Genomic DNA, 17,603 nt, shown 5'->3' on the forward strand with positions numbered 1-17,603 from the left:
CGGTGGTTGGGGACCGCTGATACAAACCACTGCCGGTCAGTCCTTTGTCAAGCTGTTTTGTCATAACTGTGGTACTGTGCTGAAAAGCGGCATATGTAATACTTCAAACTGTTCCTTATACAAACTTCATTTAGCGGAATCAGCGGATGAAGACATTCCTGACGCCATGTTTAAAGAAAGCTGCATCACAGAGCAGACGCAATACTTCTTTGACAACGATGAAAGATCCTACTCGGGGGTCCTGGACTGTGGAAACTGTTCCAGGTATGTCTGTTAATTCCTGTGAGTATGCGCTGTATGCATATTAATTTTTCACCCCCACCCAACCACTCACAAACTGTCAACTTTCTCATATCGGCGAGAATGTCGTTTATATGACACTATAAAGTTGTCCCTCCCTTCCTCAGATCATTTTCCTGCACATCCTTCTGTTTAATGATCCGTGGGGATAGGTTAGGAATAGTGTTGCCTTCCTGATGGGCCTCTTTCGGTTTTTACTTCTTACGAGTTCCAATCAGGCGCGTTTGACCTTGATCCGTCACTGACAGGAACTGCAGAGGGAAGCACAAATGTTCTTTTATCTGTTTTACTTCCCCCAGTCTCTGGCTTTTCTTTCAATTCGCCAATCGTCATGGGCCGCTGCACATTTACTTTTCTCTAACCTTCTTTTGTGTCAATTTGGGGGTTCAATATGGCTGTAATTACCCGGTGTTATGGGTCCCACGTGTCTGGCTCCCAATGTTAACGGCTGCACACGCACAAAGCCTCATGGCAGACATAAAAAGTCCAATAAGAGAACAGCTTAGAGAGGCCACAGGAACACCTGCATGGGTCCAAGCAGTATGTATCAAACGGGACTGCTTATATTTCATAGTAGCTCATAAAGTAAATCAGTGTAATTTTAGCAGATCTACTAAAAAATTATATTTGCACAACTTGGATGAAATCTTACCAACCCTAAATCAATCTTGCTTTAGTGATGACAGTCGATGGATTTTTGGAGGGGTTGTTGAATGAACAGATACAATGTAATATATATTGTATAAAAATGTTATATAAGGGTAACGGTTCGATTATAATGGTAGATAGAGTGATGGGTGGTATCTAGATGAATAAATGGTGGCTTGGTAGATATGAATAGATGGAAAGCTAAGTGATGGATAGATGGATGCATGGTAGGAAGTTGAAGAGTAGATTGCCTAATTGACAGATGCTTGTTGCTAGAGTGACGTGGTCTCCTACCACCGGGCTGCGGGTCACTTTGGACCAGGCCGCAGCGGGCCGTACAGATGAAAAATAAAAATAAACTTACAGTTGACGCATGACAAGATGCTAATTCTCTCGCATTTTTGGATCAATGGTTGGAATCTTTGTGGAAATATGGCACTTTTAGTAAATATATGGCGTTTTCATGTTCTCCCCGTGCCTGCGTGGGTTTCCTCCCACGTGCCGGTTAATGGAATACTCTAAATTGGCTCGAGAAGTGATTGTGAACGCAAGTGGTTGTTCGTCTTTGTGTGTGCCCTGCGATTGGCTGGCAACCAGTTCAGGGTGTCCCCCACCTACTGCCCGGAGACAGCTGGGAAAGGCTCTAGCACGGAAAAATGCAAGAGTAAAAGTATTTTTCTTCACTTCTGTTAGCAGCATATCCCATTTGTGTGCAGCATAACGGCTAAATGCTGCTTCACCATGTTTACTTGGAAGTCTGGGACCCACTAATTGAAGTGAGTCTATAGACCTCAGAGCCCTTCCGGGTTTATATTCAATCAGCATGTCTGTAATGTATTGAAGACAAAAAAAAAAAAACATTCAGTGATTTATTGACCAATAGCAGAATTTTTAAATCTATTCTAAAGCTATTTGGGAGCCAGTGTGAATCCTTTAGGACTTGAGTAATGTTCTGATCTCTTTGTTCTGGTCAGAACGTTTATCCAGTGAAAATTCAACCAAACTTAAGGACTAACATTCTACTCAAACCAAATGCAAGGAAATTCATGTTGCATCACTTTCGTTTGCCCGCCAGGATGTATCGAGCGGAGAAGTTACCAAACACCAACCTGGTGTTCCTGATCACCGACGCCAAGGCCACATGTTTGTCATGTGACCCCAGACCGCTGCGACAAGCCGAACAACCCTGTATCCTTTGACTCAAGTCGTAAATAGTCAACATGAGAGTGACAGGTCTTTTTTTTTTTTTTACTCCCGGGTCCTTCCATTCATCAGCCCTTGTGACAAGAGAGCTTTAAAGTCGCCGTCCAAGGACACACGCCGAAGCACTTTCCAGCAGGTTCCCTCTGAGCGTCTGCGGGTGAGCAGTAAACCAGATGTATGAAAGGCGCTCTCACGTTACTAGCAGATTGGCGTTTCTTTGTTTCTGGCCTGCGCGCCGCCATCAAGTTGAATTAAGGTTAAGAGCAGAGGTGCACTTGTGTGTTGAAATGTAGGCAGGATATCTGTTTGACAGATGTGGCTTCTTGCTGGTGCAACAGTAAAGGTGTCATCGCGGGCGTTTGCCACGGGGTCACTACAGGGCGCATTTGTTGCCACGAAGGTTATGGCTGCCTGTGCAGTTTAACACAGGCGGACAAACTATTTGTTGGCTTTTAGTCTCAATTGGGCTTTTAGTTGTGATTGTTTTGGACTGTGTTACTTGGTGTTAAGTCGGATTTATAGTTTCCTGATGTGATTCGGTGTCTTGAGCGTCTGCGGTTTGCTCCCTGACATTTGTTTCACTTGCTCAAATTTGGGTCTTGTTAGTTTTTTTTTTGTTTTTTTTTTTACGCCTTCTGTGTCAAAATAATCAGTTCCTTACCCAGACGGATTTTTATTTTTCTAAGGACATATAAATCAGATTTTTTTTTCTTCTTTTTTATTTGTTTATTTGATGCCTTCCGTGTTGAGATCATCAGTTCCTTCCGCGACCCGACTGCCTTGCTGAGAAGGGCATAACAATCATTCATTTTGTATCGATTATGTCCGATGTTTTCAAAGTCATCCCTTTTATTTGCTTTTGTGTTTTTTAGTTTACTTTATGTGTCAATACAATTAATTGCTTATAGGGACACTTTTTCAATGTTTTTAGCATGTATTTTTCTGAGATGGGGATAACAATAATTGACTTTGCATAAATGATGTACAAATTTCTCCAGCAGTTGCGAGATTTTGTTCATTCCTTCTATTTGGGTTCTGTATTTATTGCATTATTGTCTTTTTTTATTTTTTATTGTACGCCTTCTGTGTCGAGATAATCAGTTCCTGAAGCACTTGATGTTTCTTCCCCTGCCTCAGAGTGCATTTTTCTGAGGAAGGAATAACAATCATTGTTTTGATAGAAAATGTTCAATATTTTCCGAGGCTGCAAGGTTGATTTCACCCCTTTCCGGTGCTTCTTTTTTTGCACAGATTTTGCACTTGACGCGAGTAACTGATTTCTTTTCATCTTGCTTTTTTGTCAAATGTGCACCTTCCAAGGATGGTACAATTTATGCTGCTCAGCCAAGCACACACAGACAATAGACAACATCTATTTTCCTTTTTTTAGGTGTGAAAATTGCTTGAATAACTTCGCTATTGTGAAACAATGGTTTTTTTTCTGTTTTCCGCTATTTTGACACAAAATGTTTGTATGATTTTAAAACATTAGAAACATCTTATTCCTCTCACTGAAATCACAGTTTGCCTTTTTTTTAAGCACTTAAAAAATGTGAAAAAAAATCTAATAAAATAATCAGGTAGATGGTTGTAAATTTTGAAGAAAATTGCTATTGTTAGATTATATCCGAATTCAATTACTTTTTTTTTTAATATGACTTTTTGGATGCCATTTGTATTGTGCTCATTGGTGCAATAATCACACAGGTTTACCACTCCATTGTAGCTATTTTCCTAAAAAATGTGTGTTCAGCCGAAGGTCCAGATCCATGCGAGCTGGCCCAGAACCCGAGGTACCGCAAAGGGCCCGACGTGTGCTTCGACAACAATGAAAATGTAAGACGTGTGTGCGCTGACAAGACAGCTTTACAATTGCTGTAATTCTTCACAAATGTCATTTGCTGTCAGATTACGATCAGTTTTGGCCTTCGGCTGCAAAGTTATATCTCTGTCTGATCACTCCATCAACTCATCTATTATGTCCATTTTTGTATTTCTTTCTTCTTGGTCTGTCTTTCCTGTTCTGTTTCTTAATGATTTCTGTCTTCATCTTCTCATTTTCTTTGCCCCTGCCTCCCATTGGCTGCTGTTCTCATCCATCATGCTAGGATGAGCCCTTGTGTGCAATCAGCAGAGGGTCTACATTGAGCTACTCATCATCCCTCCTCTTGTTTCCATCACTGCTGCTCACTTTTTTGGGTTAGTGGGTCTACTGTATGTCGCATTGACGGGTCCAGAATAATTATGATAATAATTACTAATTAATTTAACAATTAAAATAATAATTTTGCATGTCAATTTAGATTTAGACTCATATTCCAATGAATATGCTTTAGATTTATTATTATTATTATTATCATTATTATTATATTAAATAATCGACATGAAATGCGTAATATGATGATGATTTGCTTAATCGATGTGTTCAATTAATGTAATTTTATTATTTATTTACTGTACTTTCATTGCATGAATGGTCTACTGTATAATAGTATATTCAACGTTGAGTTTTTAGTATTATTATAATTATTATTAACATTATTATATAAAATCCTGATTACAAATATAAATGTAATTACCCTTACGAATGCATCAATTAAAAGTAAAAAAATAATGTTATATATTGTGTTTTATTTATAAAATATCTACCATATCTCCCCCTTGTAACACTTGATTAGCTTCACTAATAAAATGCTTTGCTTAGGACGTCGTTTCAGGATGCAATATTTCAGACGCTTTTTTTTTTCCACACCCATTAGCTTTCAAATTCATTACAAGGATTCCACCAAAGGAAAAAAAGAAGGGTGATGCGGTTCATGTGTTCCATAAATCAGCATAAATTGGCAAAATCAAAGGAGGAATGTGAATAAAATATTTTTCCCGACCGGCCGACTTTACAGCGTTTATAAGCTGTCTAAATATTTGGTCTAAAAAAATGCTCTCATATCTGTTAGCCCTGCCTCTCATTGTGTTTTAAAAGCTTCTTAGATCAGGACACTTGATGTCTGTGAGTGTGTCCTGGGATGCCGAAAGAGGAAATAGGAAGTGGGCCTTTTCTCATCTTTCCATCTCTGCCTTACTTACTTTTAGCTGCACTCCTCATAGGGAGACAGATTGTGTCACTGAAGTAAACAGAGGAAGCCCCGCTTGGCTTTCCTGCCTTTTGAATCCAGGCCACTCCGAAACCTTTTCAAGGCCTGCTGCTGGCATGCCCGAGCTTCCTGAGGACTCCCAAAACACACTCACACACTTACACTTACAGTTACAGGCAGGTATATTACCTCTCTTGGTTGAGCTGATTATTCATGGACACAAACAGTTTTGCCTTGCTGAACTCAATTTATAACTAAAGTAGTAGTACCTGCTGAGAAGCATTATTTGTGGATTTTTTTGTTTGTTTGTACAAATAAAGAGGCTTCTCCATACTAATAACATTCATAACATAATAATAACTTAATAATAACACAACGCAATAATAAAAGGGTATATAGTAGGTCTTAAAATGTTGAGTCGTAATCAGTTTAAAGGGTTCATGTCTAATCGTATTTGCCAATCTGCTTTTGAAACAAAACCCTCGTCCGCATGCGTGAATGCTCTTGGTTTGAGTTGGAACATCTGGTCGTGGTGAACTTCAACCTCCTTACTGCTGGAATGAAAGTAACAATAAACAAACAGGTCACAAAAACAACTTCACTACGATAAACACTCTCGGGCCGCCATAATTGATGGCGGCAAAGTAAAGGCCATGAGCATAAAACTAGTTCATGCTAGCATGGTACCAAAGTCATTTTTAAAGTATATATTTCATGAAAAATATCAAGACCATCGGCGTGCCTTTGTGTGCCGCAAAATGTCGTAGTCTTATGCCGCTCTGCATTCGCACCCTCAAGATCTCTCATATTACACTTCAGATGACATCGTAGAATCCTCAAATTGCTCTTTCAGAATGAACTACAAAGTTAAGTCAAGTTAACAAGCAACAGTGAACGTCACAATGAACAGAATTTTGGCAGTTCGTGATCAATTCTTCAAAACAGCATAAAACTAGCGTCATTGCTGCAGCGTTCGAACACTTCAAGCAAGGGATATTCGAACACTAATGGTGTAGCAACACATGTAAACTGATAATAATTCTCTCTGTTCTTGACTTTCTTTACCAAATTGTGGGCTTGACGTCTGGATGACATCAGCAGGAAAAAAAAATGCAGAGGACCGACTTTGGTGGCAAAATTAAACACAATGCATAACAACCGTTAAATCTTTCAAATCTGTTTCATTTTATGATTTCCGTGTGTTCCAATAAATTACAGTACTGTAGAGCGCTATTCATTAACACGTCATAATTTGTTTTTATTTCCCATAAAATCGCCCCTTTAAGAGTCCAATATTTGTATAGTATCAACTATGATTTGTATCTCAGAATTTTATTTTCAATTGAATTTACCTGCATTTTCATGCAAAATCTTACCGTACGCTTTGTGTTCTTAACTGACAAAGCATTTCCTCTGCAGGAAGACGACTCTGACTGCGGCGGAGGCGCCGTCCTGAGCCCGAGCCTCGGTACCACGCTCGCACTCCCGCTGCTTCTTCTACTTTGGCTCGGCACGCCTTCGCCAAGTTCGTGACGCCCATAACCCTCCAAACCGACACGGCTAGAAAGACTCTCGGCGTACGTAGAGGAAACGAGGCAGCGAAAAAGCTCTCAACGAGCGAAGGTCTCATGTCACACGAGGAGGCCGGAGAACGCCCTCCGGGACGGTATGAAGATGATTTTAAAAATGTGGTGTTATTTTGTTCCCTACGCACTCTCGGCGTCTTCATTTTCTGAGGCCAAAGGTTTCTCGCTCATTTGCTTTCCAACGCTCATTTTCAGGCTGTACCCCAAAAGATCCCCCCCCCCACTGCGGGGTGCAAGGGTAAGCGCAAATCAAACCCTTTAAATCAGTTTTGTTTTCACGATTGTGGGCTCACTGACAGCGTTGATTTGTGTAGTTGTTGCTATTGTTTGTATTGATTGCGTATCGATGGCGAGTAACCGCACATCCCGTCACTTTTTGTTGTTGACTATTTAAAAATGTACTGTACCTGCTCCACGGGCATTTTGCTACTAGCTCAGTGTTGTATCGTAGCGACGTGTGCTTCATGTCAAACAAAAGACAAAATAGTAATCTGAGCCCTATCACCAAAAAAAAATAAATAAATGTATAACACGCCAATAATATTTCAAGCATACGTACACGACAAACTCATCTGACATTTCCTCCAAAAGTCTTTTTTTTTTTTTTTTTAAATTGCACCTGAATTACGCATGTACGATGATAAGCAGAGACTCTGTTGGTGAATTTTCAGATAGTAAAACACAAATTGGTTGGGAATTACTGCAAAGCTCCACGTGGACACTGCGAACAAAAAATCTAATCGAAAATATCGACTCGCTTAGTTTTGTTGTGTTTTTCTGCCGCTGTCACCAGCAAGACCAGCACAAAAAAAAAACAACAAAACCAGGCTAGTCTCATGTTTTTTTTTTAGGAAGTGTATCACATTGAACAGAAGTATTTGACTTGGGATTTTTCCATTTTTGACTGCGTGTTAGCATAGATGCCCGTTTTTCCGCTGCACATTACCAACACCCGCCGTTGATGAAAACAAGGTCGCACCTCCAGTTCCTGATCAGCCGGGGTTCCTTCTGCGCATATGCGTAGAAATGACAAAAAAAAAGCGCTGACCCTGTTGCTGTGCCTTAGCTTTGGACAGTGCGGTGCTATACTCCAAAGTCTCCTCTTTGCTGCAGCTGCCCTCTGGAATTAGATGAAGCCAAGCGAGTTGAGCTGAGCTGGTTGTGCGGTAGAAATCGGGGGGGGGCAACGGAAGAAGCGATGCATGAGTATAAATTCTGGTGTGACACCTGATAATCTCTCACTTAGCACCATTTGGACCTTTCTGGTCTTAACCACCTGGTCCACCGATCCGTTCTCATGAGAATTCTCTCGGATTTCATGCAATGTATATTTTTGCAGCTTTAGGACAGAAAATTGAAAAGCACAAGGCAAGGGTAATTACCTCCTCCAAGCACAAAATCAGATTTGGATATCCATTGGCTGGTTGTTTGAAATGTTGGTTATTTGGTCGGGATCCTGATTTATTTTATGAATTTTCAGCAAAATACCCAAAATTTGGATTGTGTTTAGTTAGCTTTGAGAATTGTAGTGTTTTTTTTGAAGTTGTGCAAAAATCAAGGGAGAGAAAAACAAACGATTAGAGTGGATCGTTACAGTCCCCTTGCATTGGGTACCAATAGTGGTCGCTGTTCTCTGCAGTTGGAACCCACACGGTAATGCGCACCACTGCCCCCTAGAGGACGTGGGCAAGTGCCTTTTTTTTAATAAAATAAAAAAAAAACTATATTAATATGTCTTTATGATACCAAAATAAAACATTTTGTGGGAAATATGGCGATTTCATCGCACAATGTCAAGATTGCAACAACTTTTCTGGTGCTGATTTTGCTGGCACATACTTGAACGATGCGTTATCATGTTTCTTTTTTCTTTTTTTTTTTTTTTTGCAATTTCCTACTACATTCTCATGAGAACGTATCAAGGGCCAAAACTTGAAGAAAAGATGAGGAATGCGCTTTCCTCCTGGATCCACCTCCGCCCAAAGCAGACTCCAATTCACGCCCAATTTACATTCCGTTTTCTCTCTTCATCACCCGACTCAGGAGCTAAGACGACTTGTGAATGAGCTCAACATCAAATGCCTGTCTCTTTTGTTTTTCCTTCCCCTCCTCCTCCTCTTCCTGCTTGTTTCCTCTTTGTTGTCGCTCTATTAAAAGTGCTGTGAAGCAGACGCAGGGTGAAGGCCCGCGCGTCCAAAACGCTGCAATGTTTGCGGGATGTTTGTTGTATTTCGAGCGCCTCCGCGGTCAGCATCGGGGGCCTGCTGGAGAGAACCCGAGTGGACAAAGTATCAGTGATCATCCAGCATTGCCTTACCTGTCCGTTTTTAATCAGCATCATGGTCACCACGTGCATGCCTTCTGAGGTTCAAGTTCTCTCCGCCTCGCCCCTTTGTGTTGAGCTGCCGGTGCTACGTGTGCAGGTGATGCCTGTTAATCAAAGTGTTGACGTGTGTTTAACCCACATGGGAGGTGGGAGGCTCATCTCGATCGACGTGAAGCCTTCCTCCTTCATGATATCTGATTGTGCTTTAATACTGTACATTATTTACTCTTTTGTGGAACTTGACTATAGCCTGAAAACATTTTTGTATACATTTGTACACTATTTACTGTATAAAAGAGAAAAATAGCAGAAAGGGTGAAAATGTTTATAACATGGTGTTGATTATTGTGCAAATATAATATATTCACAATAAAAGTGTTGTATTGTTATGACCTTTTCTGACCTTTTTTGGAATTGTTGACAGCACCTCACGTCACTTATAAGATTTCTTTCATAATCCTAAAACTTATTTTCTAATCTTTATCTTCTACACGAAAGCAGTACTGATGTCAAATCCAAAGTGATAAAATGGCGGCAAAATTAATTTAGCCAAAATATGACATCAGATATTCGCTAATTTACGTCATACCAACACAACACTATTTTTCGTAAGACAATCCACACCATACGTCAAAATCTGGAAGTATGGAGATGAAGTGCCGCCATCGTGAGTGAAAGTACAAATACAATGCTGCTTTTATTGTCCTATTGGGGGCTTCGATGTACTTCGATTCAGCAAGTAGCTTTGCCCCTGGTTGTCATGGTGACATTGCCTCACGTTGCGCAGCCCTAAGAAGAGGGGGCGGAGTGAGCAGTGGCTCATTTGAATAAAACAGGATCGCCCCCTCAAAACAGTAACACACGAGTGAAAAGTGTCCTGTAATTCTTGATCATTTGGCAATTTTCACAAAATTAAAAATTAATTTTAATTTTATTTTTAAAAAAAATGCATTACATCTCCTTTTAGGAACGCACTTTAATTTTACCAATAACAATTTAACCGTTTTTCTCCGACCGCATTCTAACCACCTTAGCAAAGGTCTGCACTCTCCTTTCAAAATTATTTTATGAGCCGTGTTGTTTTGGCACTTGTGTTTGAGGCTATTTGTGTTTACTGCGATGCCAATCTAAGCAAGGCCTCTTTTCTCCGACAGTTTGTTGTTTTTGGAGATGTGTCAGACAGGGAGGTCTTTGTACGTTTGCTCTATAGTGATCACCTCCAAGGCAGCTCGTAAGAGGATACCCTTGTAAACGGGGGAATAAGGTCGTAGCCTTTAACATGCCTGACTTAAGGAGTTACAGACGCGAGCAAAGCGGTGGCCGCGGTGGGTCTTGAAGCCCGTCCTCGTTTGCGATCCCACCTTCTAAGACAAAAAGTAAACCATGTCTTAAACAAACGCAATGTATCCTACAATTGATGATATATAAACACAAAGAACCACAGGAAAGAAGGGGAAAAAAATTCTCTTCTCTTATTCCGGCGCGTTTGCCATTGCTCGTTTTCACTGTCCACTCGCTTTTAATCGCAAACTTGGAACGCGCCATTTGTGTTGCGGGTTCAGCTGAGTCAGACTGTCTTCGCGTCAGTGTCGGGCAGAACTCAATCTCTCAGGAAGGATGAGAATAAATATGAGGTAGATAAGTGGATTTTTCTCCTTTATTCCAGTTCGTAGAATAAAATGTTCTCATTGCTGCATATGAAAAACGAACTACTTCCTTCCTCGTCTGTATATATGTGTTGCTGCAAGCTGTGACTCTCTAGCATCCTTTCATTCATTGACACCCATTCAGTCCACAACCTTGTCTAAAAAGTGAAATCCTGGCACTCGAGAACTAAAATGAACTTCCGTTCAAAAACCGTTCACTGACCTCTGAATGAGCAAAAAATAGACTGCGTTCCGTTCCCGTTCATTGAACTCGCTCAGGTCCAGCGCTGCTTCTACTGTCTCTATCCACTTTGGACAATTTAGTCTTCCGGACGTTTTGGGAATGAAGGAGGAAAGGCCCAAAAAACAATATCCGAGCTCCACACCGGCAGTCCAGAACCGAGATCCGAACCCAAATGTCCAAAACTGTTGGGCTGCTGTGCGTGTTAGCAACACAACAGCAGGAACTCATCAACAGCCGATACAATGACACATAATGGACATATTCTGCCAACGGCGCTGTGACTCATGCACTGCAGGACATTTTATGTCTTCCATGTCAAAGACAGCCGAAGTAAGTTTTATGTTTCTCCGCATCAGTAACTTTTCGATTCCTTCCTGCAATGTGCTCAAGTACGAACACTTCAACGCCCTAAGACGAACCCGCGTGACTCACTGCCGCACAGGTCCAAAAAAAAACGTCTTCTTTTCCGAGTTCGTTCCGCTAATTGCAGGAAGTGACACACGCGACTGGCGCTGACTCCAGCGAAACGAGCGAGGATAAGCGCACGGCAGGCCTATCGTAACCCCCAACTTGGAAAAGTTCATCAACACAATTTTGATGGAAATGACACAAACAAACGCTATCTGCGGTGCAACACAGAATTTGGTTGTCTATATTTAGCCGCAACGCTCTCAGTGGCCTCGGCCTCGTGACCCCGCCCGGGGGCAATCAACCCGCGTCTGGATAAACTTCCCTGAAATTTCCTTACAAGATAGTGGATGAAAACTGTAATTGGCTGCTTTTTTTTACTTTTTAACTGACGGAAGCAAGATCTCTGTGAATCTTTGACCAGCATTGACGTCAATAGAATGTTAAAATATCCAAAAAGTCCACATCGCCATCGAAATAATTTTACAGGACTAAATAAAGGAATCATGCTTATTATGTGTGGTTGATGGTTGCTGAAAATTCTTCCTGCTGTAGTAACTAAATTATTTATTTGCGTGCAGTTTGCCATTTCCATCTGCATCGATACGTTTACATATTTATATATGCATAATGTATAATGCTTCTGACTTTTGCTATAATTCACATTTACATCTTTTGTATTTATTATTCATGGAGGGTTGCCACATACACTGGCGGATGTTGGAAATACGTTCATGGAAATACTTTTTTTTTTTTTTTTAAATCCTTTTCATCCTTTTGTTGCTCTACTGGAAAGGCAGAATTGCCTCATATTCTCCCATCAATCAATTTTAGAGATCATTTTAATGATGTGCCTTTGGCATAGCACCAACAAATCAAACGGGCTAGTCTGCCAATCGATCTGACCTTTGACCCCTACTTCCTCCATTATCTCCCTCAGATCAGACTCGAAACTCAATAGGGTTTACTGATGCAAACAGCACTCACTAAAAAAAAAAAAAAAACTTGTCCTTCCGGGACTGAAGTGGCCTAAAATTTAACACACCCATTTTGGGACACATGGCTGCGCATCTTATTCTTCTTGTTTTATTTTATTAATTAGGCATGCAATTTCATTGGATTCATTTGCTATTTTGCTTTTTATGCTTTCATTGGTTTGAATTTTTAGTGTTTCAAGCTTTACTTGGTTAGACGGTCTATAAATGTAATTCTATGTAATCAGCAATATTTCTATGTAAAGAGTTCATCAGTGCATGTGTGTGAGTGTGTGCGTAGGTGTGCATGTTCATGTTTTAGGTTCCTGGATGTCTGGTAAATCACTCAGCTGTGCTCCAAGCTCACTGAGCCAATTTGGCCATCAACAAGTTCATTAAAGGTATGAGTTCTGACATGGACACACGTTAGATGAAGCGCACCTGCAGACATTTTTCTTTTCGTGTGTGCGTGGGTGTGTGTGTGTGTGTGTGTGAAGCCCACCGTGTACGAGGGGCTCTCGGGGACATAATTCAGCATTACCTTTCACTCGTACAACTTCTCATACACACTCTCAAACATGACCGAAATGCACTTGCGCTTTCGGGCTGCGTTTGCCCCACACGCGACTGAAAGACTCTCACACTGTTGGGAGTTGCTCACATGCTCTGCTAAGAATGCTCTCACACCCACTATTGAAACATATTTTCGTACAAAATACTTGTAGAGTGTTTTCTATGAGTGTTTGTCAGTATGATGTATGAAACGATTTGAATTGTGTCAGTGTGAGAAGATTTAAGTTGGGTGTGTATGTGTGTTTCAGCAAGGAGTGTAAAAGTTTGTGTTGAATTTTTTCTAGTGTGTGTGAGAATGAGTGTTTTAAGTTGTGGGAATGGTGTCTTTGAGAGTATACATGAGTATTTCCGTAGTGTGTGTGTGTGTGTGTGTGAGAGCGTTTCAGTTGTGCCAATGAGAGCATTTCAGGATTGTGTGTGAGAGTGTTTCTGTAGCATGAATGTGAGCATTTCAGGCATGAGAGTGTTTTTGTATGTGTGAGAGTAGTTGAGCAGTAAGTATGAGAGGACTTCAGTTGAGAGTGTTTCATCTGTGACTGTGAGAGCATTTCAGTGGTGTGTATAAAAGCATTTCAGTAGTGTGAGAGCATTTCAGTGGCATGCATGTGAGCATCTCGGTAATGTGTATCGGTGTGTTTCAGTAGCGTTTTAGTAATATGTATAAATGATTCAGTAGCATGAATGCAAGCGTGTATGAGAGTATTTAGTGCTTTGTGTGTGACCATGTCAGAATTTAAATGAGAGCATTTCATTAGTGAGTGTAAGAGAGCCATGCAGTGGTGTGTATAAAAGCATTTCAGTAGTGTGGGAGCGTTTCAGTAGTATGAGTGAGCGACTCAGTAGAATGAATGCGAGCATTTCAGTGATGTAATGTGTGAGAGTGTCAGCAGTAGAATGAGAACACTTCAGTAGTGTGTGAGAGAGCCTTTCCTGTAGAGGGTATGGAAGCATTTCAGTAGTGTGAGAGCATATCAGTACTGCGTGTGAGTGATTCATTAGCATGAATGCCCGATGAGAGTATTTAGTGGTTTGTGTGAGAGCCTGTTAGCAGTGGCACGAGAGCACTTCATTTGTGAGTGTTAGAGAATTCTAGTACTGTGTGTGAGTGATTCAGTAGCACGAATGTTTCATTTCATTTCAGGCATGAGAGAGTTTTTGTATGTGTGAGAGCAGTTGAGCAATATGTATGACAGGACTTCAGTTATGTGTGAGAGAGCTTTTCAGTAGTGTGTCTGACAAGCTTGAATTACTGAAGTAACCGTGACTGATGCCCTGAGGGCCTCTCATAGGCATGCGTCACACGGGGGCGAATTAGCGGCGCACGGCAGACAACACAACGCTGACTGTTAGCAGATGTGCGAGAAATGAGGAAACGCAGGTTAGCTCCATGTTTTCATCGTCTCGCTCGTGTCCTCTGGGCTGCTTTCCTTATCCTTGCTATCTTTTGAACACACACGTGCGGACACACACGCATGCACGTCCGCACCGGTATCACCACTCATGTAATATTTGCCGCATTCCAAAACTATTTAAATAATTAGATATGGATTTATTTACATGTTTAATTGATTGATATATTATGATTAAATTAATTATTTTTGTTTTATCCTTTAAATAATTTAATAATAATTTATTAAAAATAATATAATAAGAATGTTAAAATGAAATAAAACTTCACATGCACATTTAAGACTATGTTGTAGTTAGATAATAGATAAATTCTGTTACATTAAAATTTATATATATATATATATATATATATATATATATTGTTTATATTAATCCTATTATTATAATATTATATTAATCTTTATTATATTAAAATGTGTGTGTGACGTATTGACCAGCACTATTGTCCTCCGGTTATTCATTCATTTTTCCAATTCCCAGCCCGAGGCGATTTCAAGTTTACAAATGCATTTCCATCTCTTATTATAAACAAGCCCAAACAAAAATGACGGAAGCTTTACGGGACAAATGAACTAACAGCAGAACAATAGAATCTGACATTTCCTTTTCTCCACATACCATCCCAGAAATTGAGCACGTGAACATGACCTTCTTTTTTTGTTTTGTTTTGTATTGTTTTGTTTTTTTTAACAAAATGTATAATTCCAGTTCCCAGTGAGGTTTAGAAGTTAGCTGTACATTGAGCGTACTTTACAATGGCGATGCACGTGACGCTATGCTGATGGTGAGGCACGGCGGGGGGGCAAAGGATGTGCCCTTTAAACAGTTATGGCTTTGCTGAGATACACAAAGTCCACTAATTGTTCCTCCCACGTTCTGCTTTCTCGGTTCACGTCGACACCCATAAACAAAAGCGCAAGGCGGACAAAAGGCTGAAATATTGACATTTGGTCCATGATTGAAAGTATGACATGAAAAAGTTATTCCGGGGGCAACAATGTTGAATTTTAAAAGCTACGTAAGTGATGAATGACTTTTTTTTCTACAGGTTTATTTGTGATTGATGAAACAAGCGTCACAAGTGACACTTTGACGATCTGTCCATGAAAGTGAACTATGTCGGGCTGAAAATCCATTTTGTGACAGAGAGCGTGTAAAACGATTCGTAAGATAGTGGGGCACAAAATTTACAAATCATACTCAATGTTGCCCCAATGCAAATAGTGTTCTTTTTTTTTTAGATTTGACTTTAATGCGTTCTGTCCTCACTCTCGTAACTCAAAACGTGTATCTCAAATGATCTTTCCCCATTGGAATCAAAGGATTAATTACTATTAACTAACTATTATTACTATTTTATTACTAGTAATTATTAAAGGAATTTTTCGCGGCAGTTTAAGCTGCGCTAGTTTTACAGTAGCAAGCAACTATGATAAACAAAGACATAAAATATAAGGAATTCCCTCAATTTTTAAGTGACCAAAAAAAAAATATGTAATGTAACTTTGGTTACAATTATGAAGAAAGTTCTTGAACGCTTTTAAGTGTGAGTGCTGCTGAATATTATCAATGGCAGTTGTTCAAGTATTGAGAGAGCTGAAAACCGGAGTTTAGCTTTTTCCAGTACACTTCTTTTTCATGTTGTGAATCCCTTAGACTATTTCATTTAAAATATACGAGAAATGATGCAAAGGGAAAATGGAAATACAGTCTGACAAAAGTTTTGCCACAAAACACTCATGGGGCAAGAGTCGTGGCGGGCGTGTGTGTGTTTTTTATTTTTATACTGTCAGCAGCGCTCAATTAAGAGCAGTGGCGTCAATCTCGCGCACGGAAAACAGGAAGCGTGTGTTTGTTTTAAGCGACAGGATTTCTTAACACAGCGTATCTCTGTTTACTACATCTGCGTCAACTGTCATCGCTAACCTTAACACACACACCCCCACACACACGCATGTACTAAAACGCACAAGAAAGGTTCATTAGCAGGAGCCTTTTTTTTTTTTTTTGCACTCTTACCCTTTACGCGCTTCTTACGTCCACCCTGACACCCTTTGCTTATCACTTCACTCCATAGAACCGATAAAATGTCTCTGCTATCCCTAAGATGGAGCCTGCTACGTTAGCTTCTTATGCTAGCTAGCTAGTTCCAGCCAAACTCGTTGATATTGACCAGATTTGTATGCCCTTCTGTTACAGGCGATTTGTATTTGAGTCACTTATGAACTATTTTCCATTCAACTCAAATAAACAAATTATTTGTTATTATTTTTATTTTTCCAGTGTACAGAATAAAAGTCTCGAGAATCTTCGCATTTTCTGTAAACGTTGTCGTGGCCCGTTTACTTTTGCAAAGTTGGTCAGGTGCTAAAGGTGGCTTAAGTAGTGTATCAAAGCACCTTTTCAAAGCATTCTTAGAATTCAAAGGACCTATAAGAACGGAACGGAACGTCCCGAAGCAAAAATGGGAACCTGAAGATGGCCTATGATTATTTACGATGTGTTTCTTTTCGCTCTTCTGTTGAATCTGTTTTTCCTCTTGGACAGAGAGTACTAAGTAAAGATCTGGACTGTTACGTGCGCTACTGGTGCTTGCTAGCTAGTCGCCAACCAACTAGATTGTGTTAACCCCCTTTCGGTTTTGTGAGCACAACTCTTTGGTTTAGCTCATTCTGCGACTGATGTTGTCAGTTTGAGAACATTTGTTTTGTGCTGCTGGACATGAAGAAACACCAAGTAGACTGCTCTGCTAGCTTGTCAGGCTAGCTAGCTAGCGAACTGCCAACCGGCCAGCTGCTATTGACCAAATTTTCTGACCAATGCTTTTTGATTTGTAGCTTCTGTGCATTTGAGTCCAACTTTTGGAACGGTTACATAAAAAGATACACCCGTTGAAAAAAAAAAGACTGAACTGTTAGCTTCTAGCGTTAACATCTGCTGTATGTTATTGTTTTTTTGTGGGGATTTTTTACAGGTCTATATTACATGAATGATTTTATCTCCGCACTTATTTGACAGTGAGACTAAGTGGTTTACTCCAAGGAAAATACATGATAACGTTACAGCAAACGTGTTTCACTGTTTGTTCTTGTCCTGCGTGGAATGAAAATGGAGACTCGAGGAGACGCGCCAGTGAAAGTGCGTGACTCATGCGCGCTTGTTTATTACTGCCGTGGACTGCTTTCAGGAAGCG

The 17,603-nt window shown here is 40.3% G+C and overlaps 1 protein-coding gene across 6 annotated transcripts in view; it reads left to right on the forward strand.

Annotated features, from left to right (window-relative positions):
- The window catches only part of cacna2d1 (calcium voltage-gated channel auxiliary subunit alpha2delta 1), a 69,151-nt gene extending 59,607 nt beyond the window's left edge, over positions 1 to 9,544 (forward strand). For 4 of the 6 annotated variants that reach the window (XM_088297788.1, XM_088297792.1, XM_088297791.1 and 1 more), the window contains 4 exons: positions 135 to 264; positions 2,024 to 2,136; positions 3,905 to 3,987; positions 6,663 to 9,544. In XM_088297788.1, the coding sequence (XP_088153914.1) occupies positions 135 to 264; positions 2,024 to 2,136; positions 3,905 to 3,987; positions 6,663 to 6,776 (440 nt within the window). In that variant the 3' untranslated portion in view covers positions 6,777 to 9,544. Of the gene's footprint in view, positions 1 to 134; positions 265 to 2,023; positions 2,137 to 3,904; positions 3,988 to 4,259; positions 4,351 to 6,662 lie in introns of all 6 variants that reach the window. The other 2 variants (XM_088297789.1, XM_088297794.1) reach the window with 1 other exon arrangement.
- Positions 9,545 to 17,603: the final 8,059 nt, after the last annotated feature.

Source organism: Idiotropiscis lumnitzeri, chromosome 6, assembly GCF_059441095.1.
Source record: "Idiotropiscis lumnitzeri isolate Australia: NSW breed Sydney's pygmy pipehorse chromosome 6, RoL_Ilum_1.0, whole genome shotgun sequence".
NCBI classification, from domain to species: Eukaryota; Metazoa; Chordata; class Actinopteri; order Syngnathiformes; family Syngnathidae; genus Idiotropiscis; species Idiotropiscis lumnitzeri.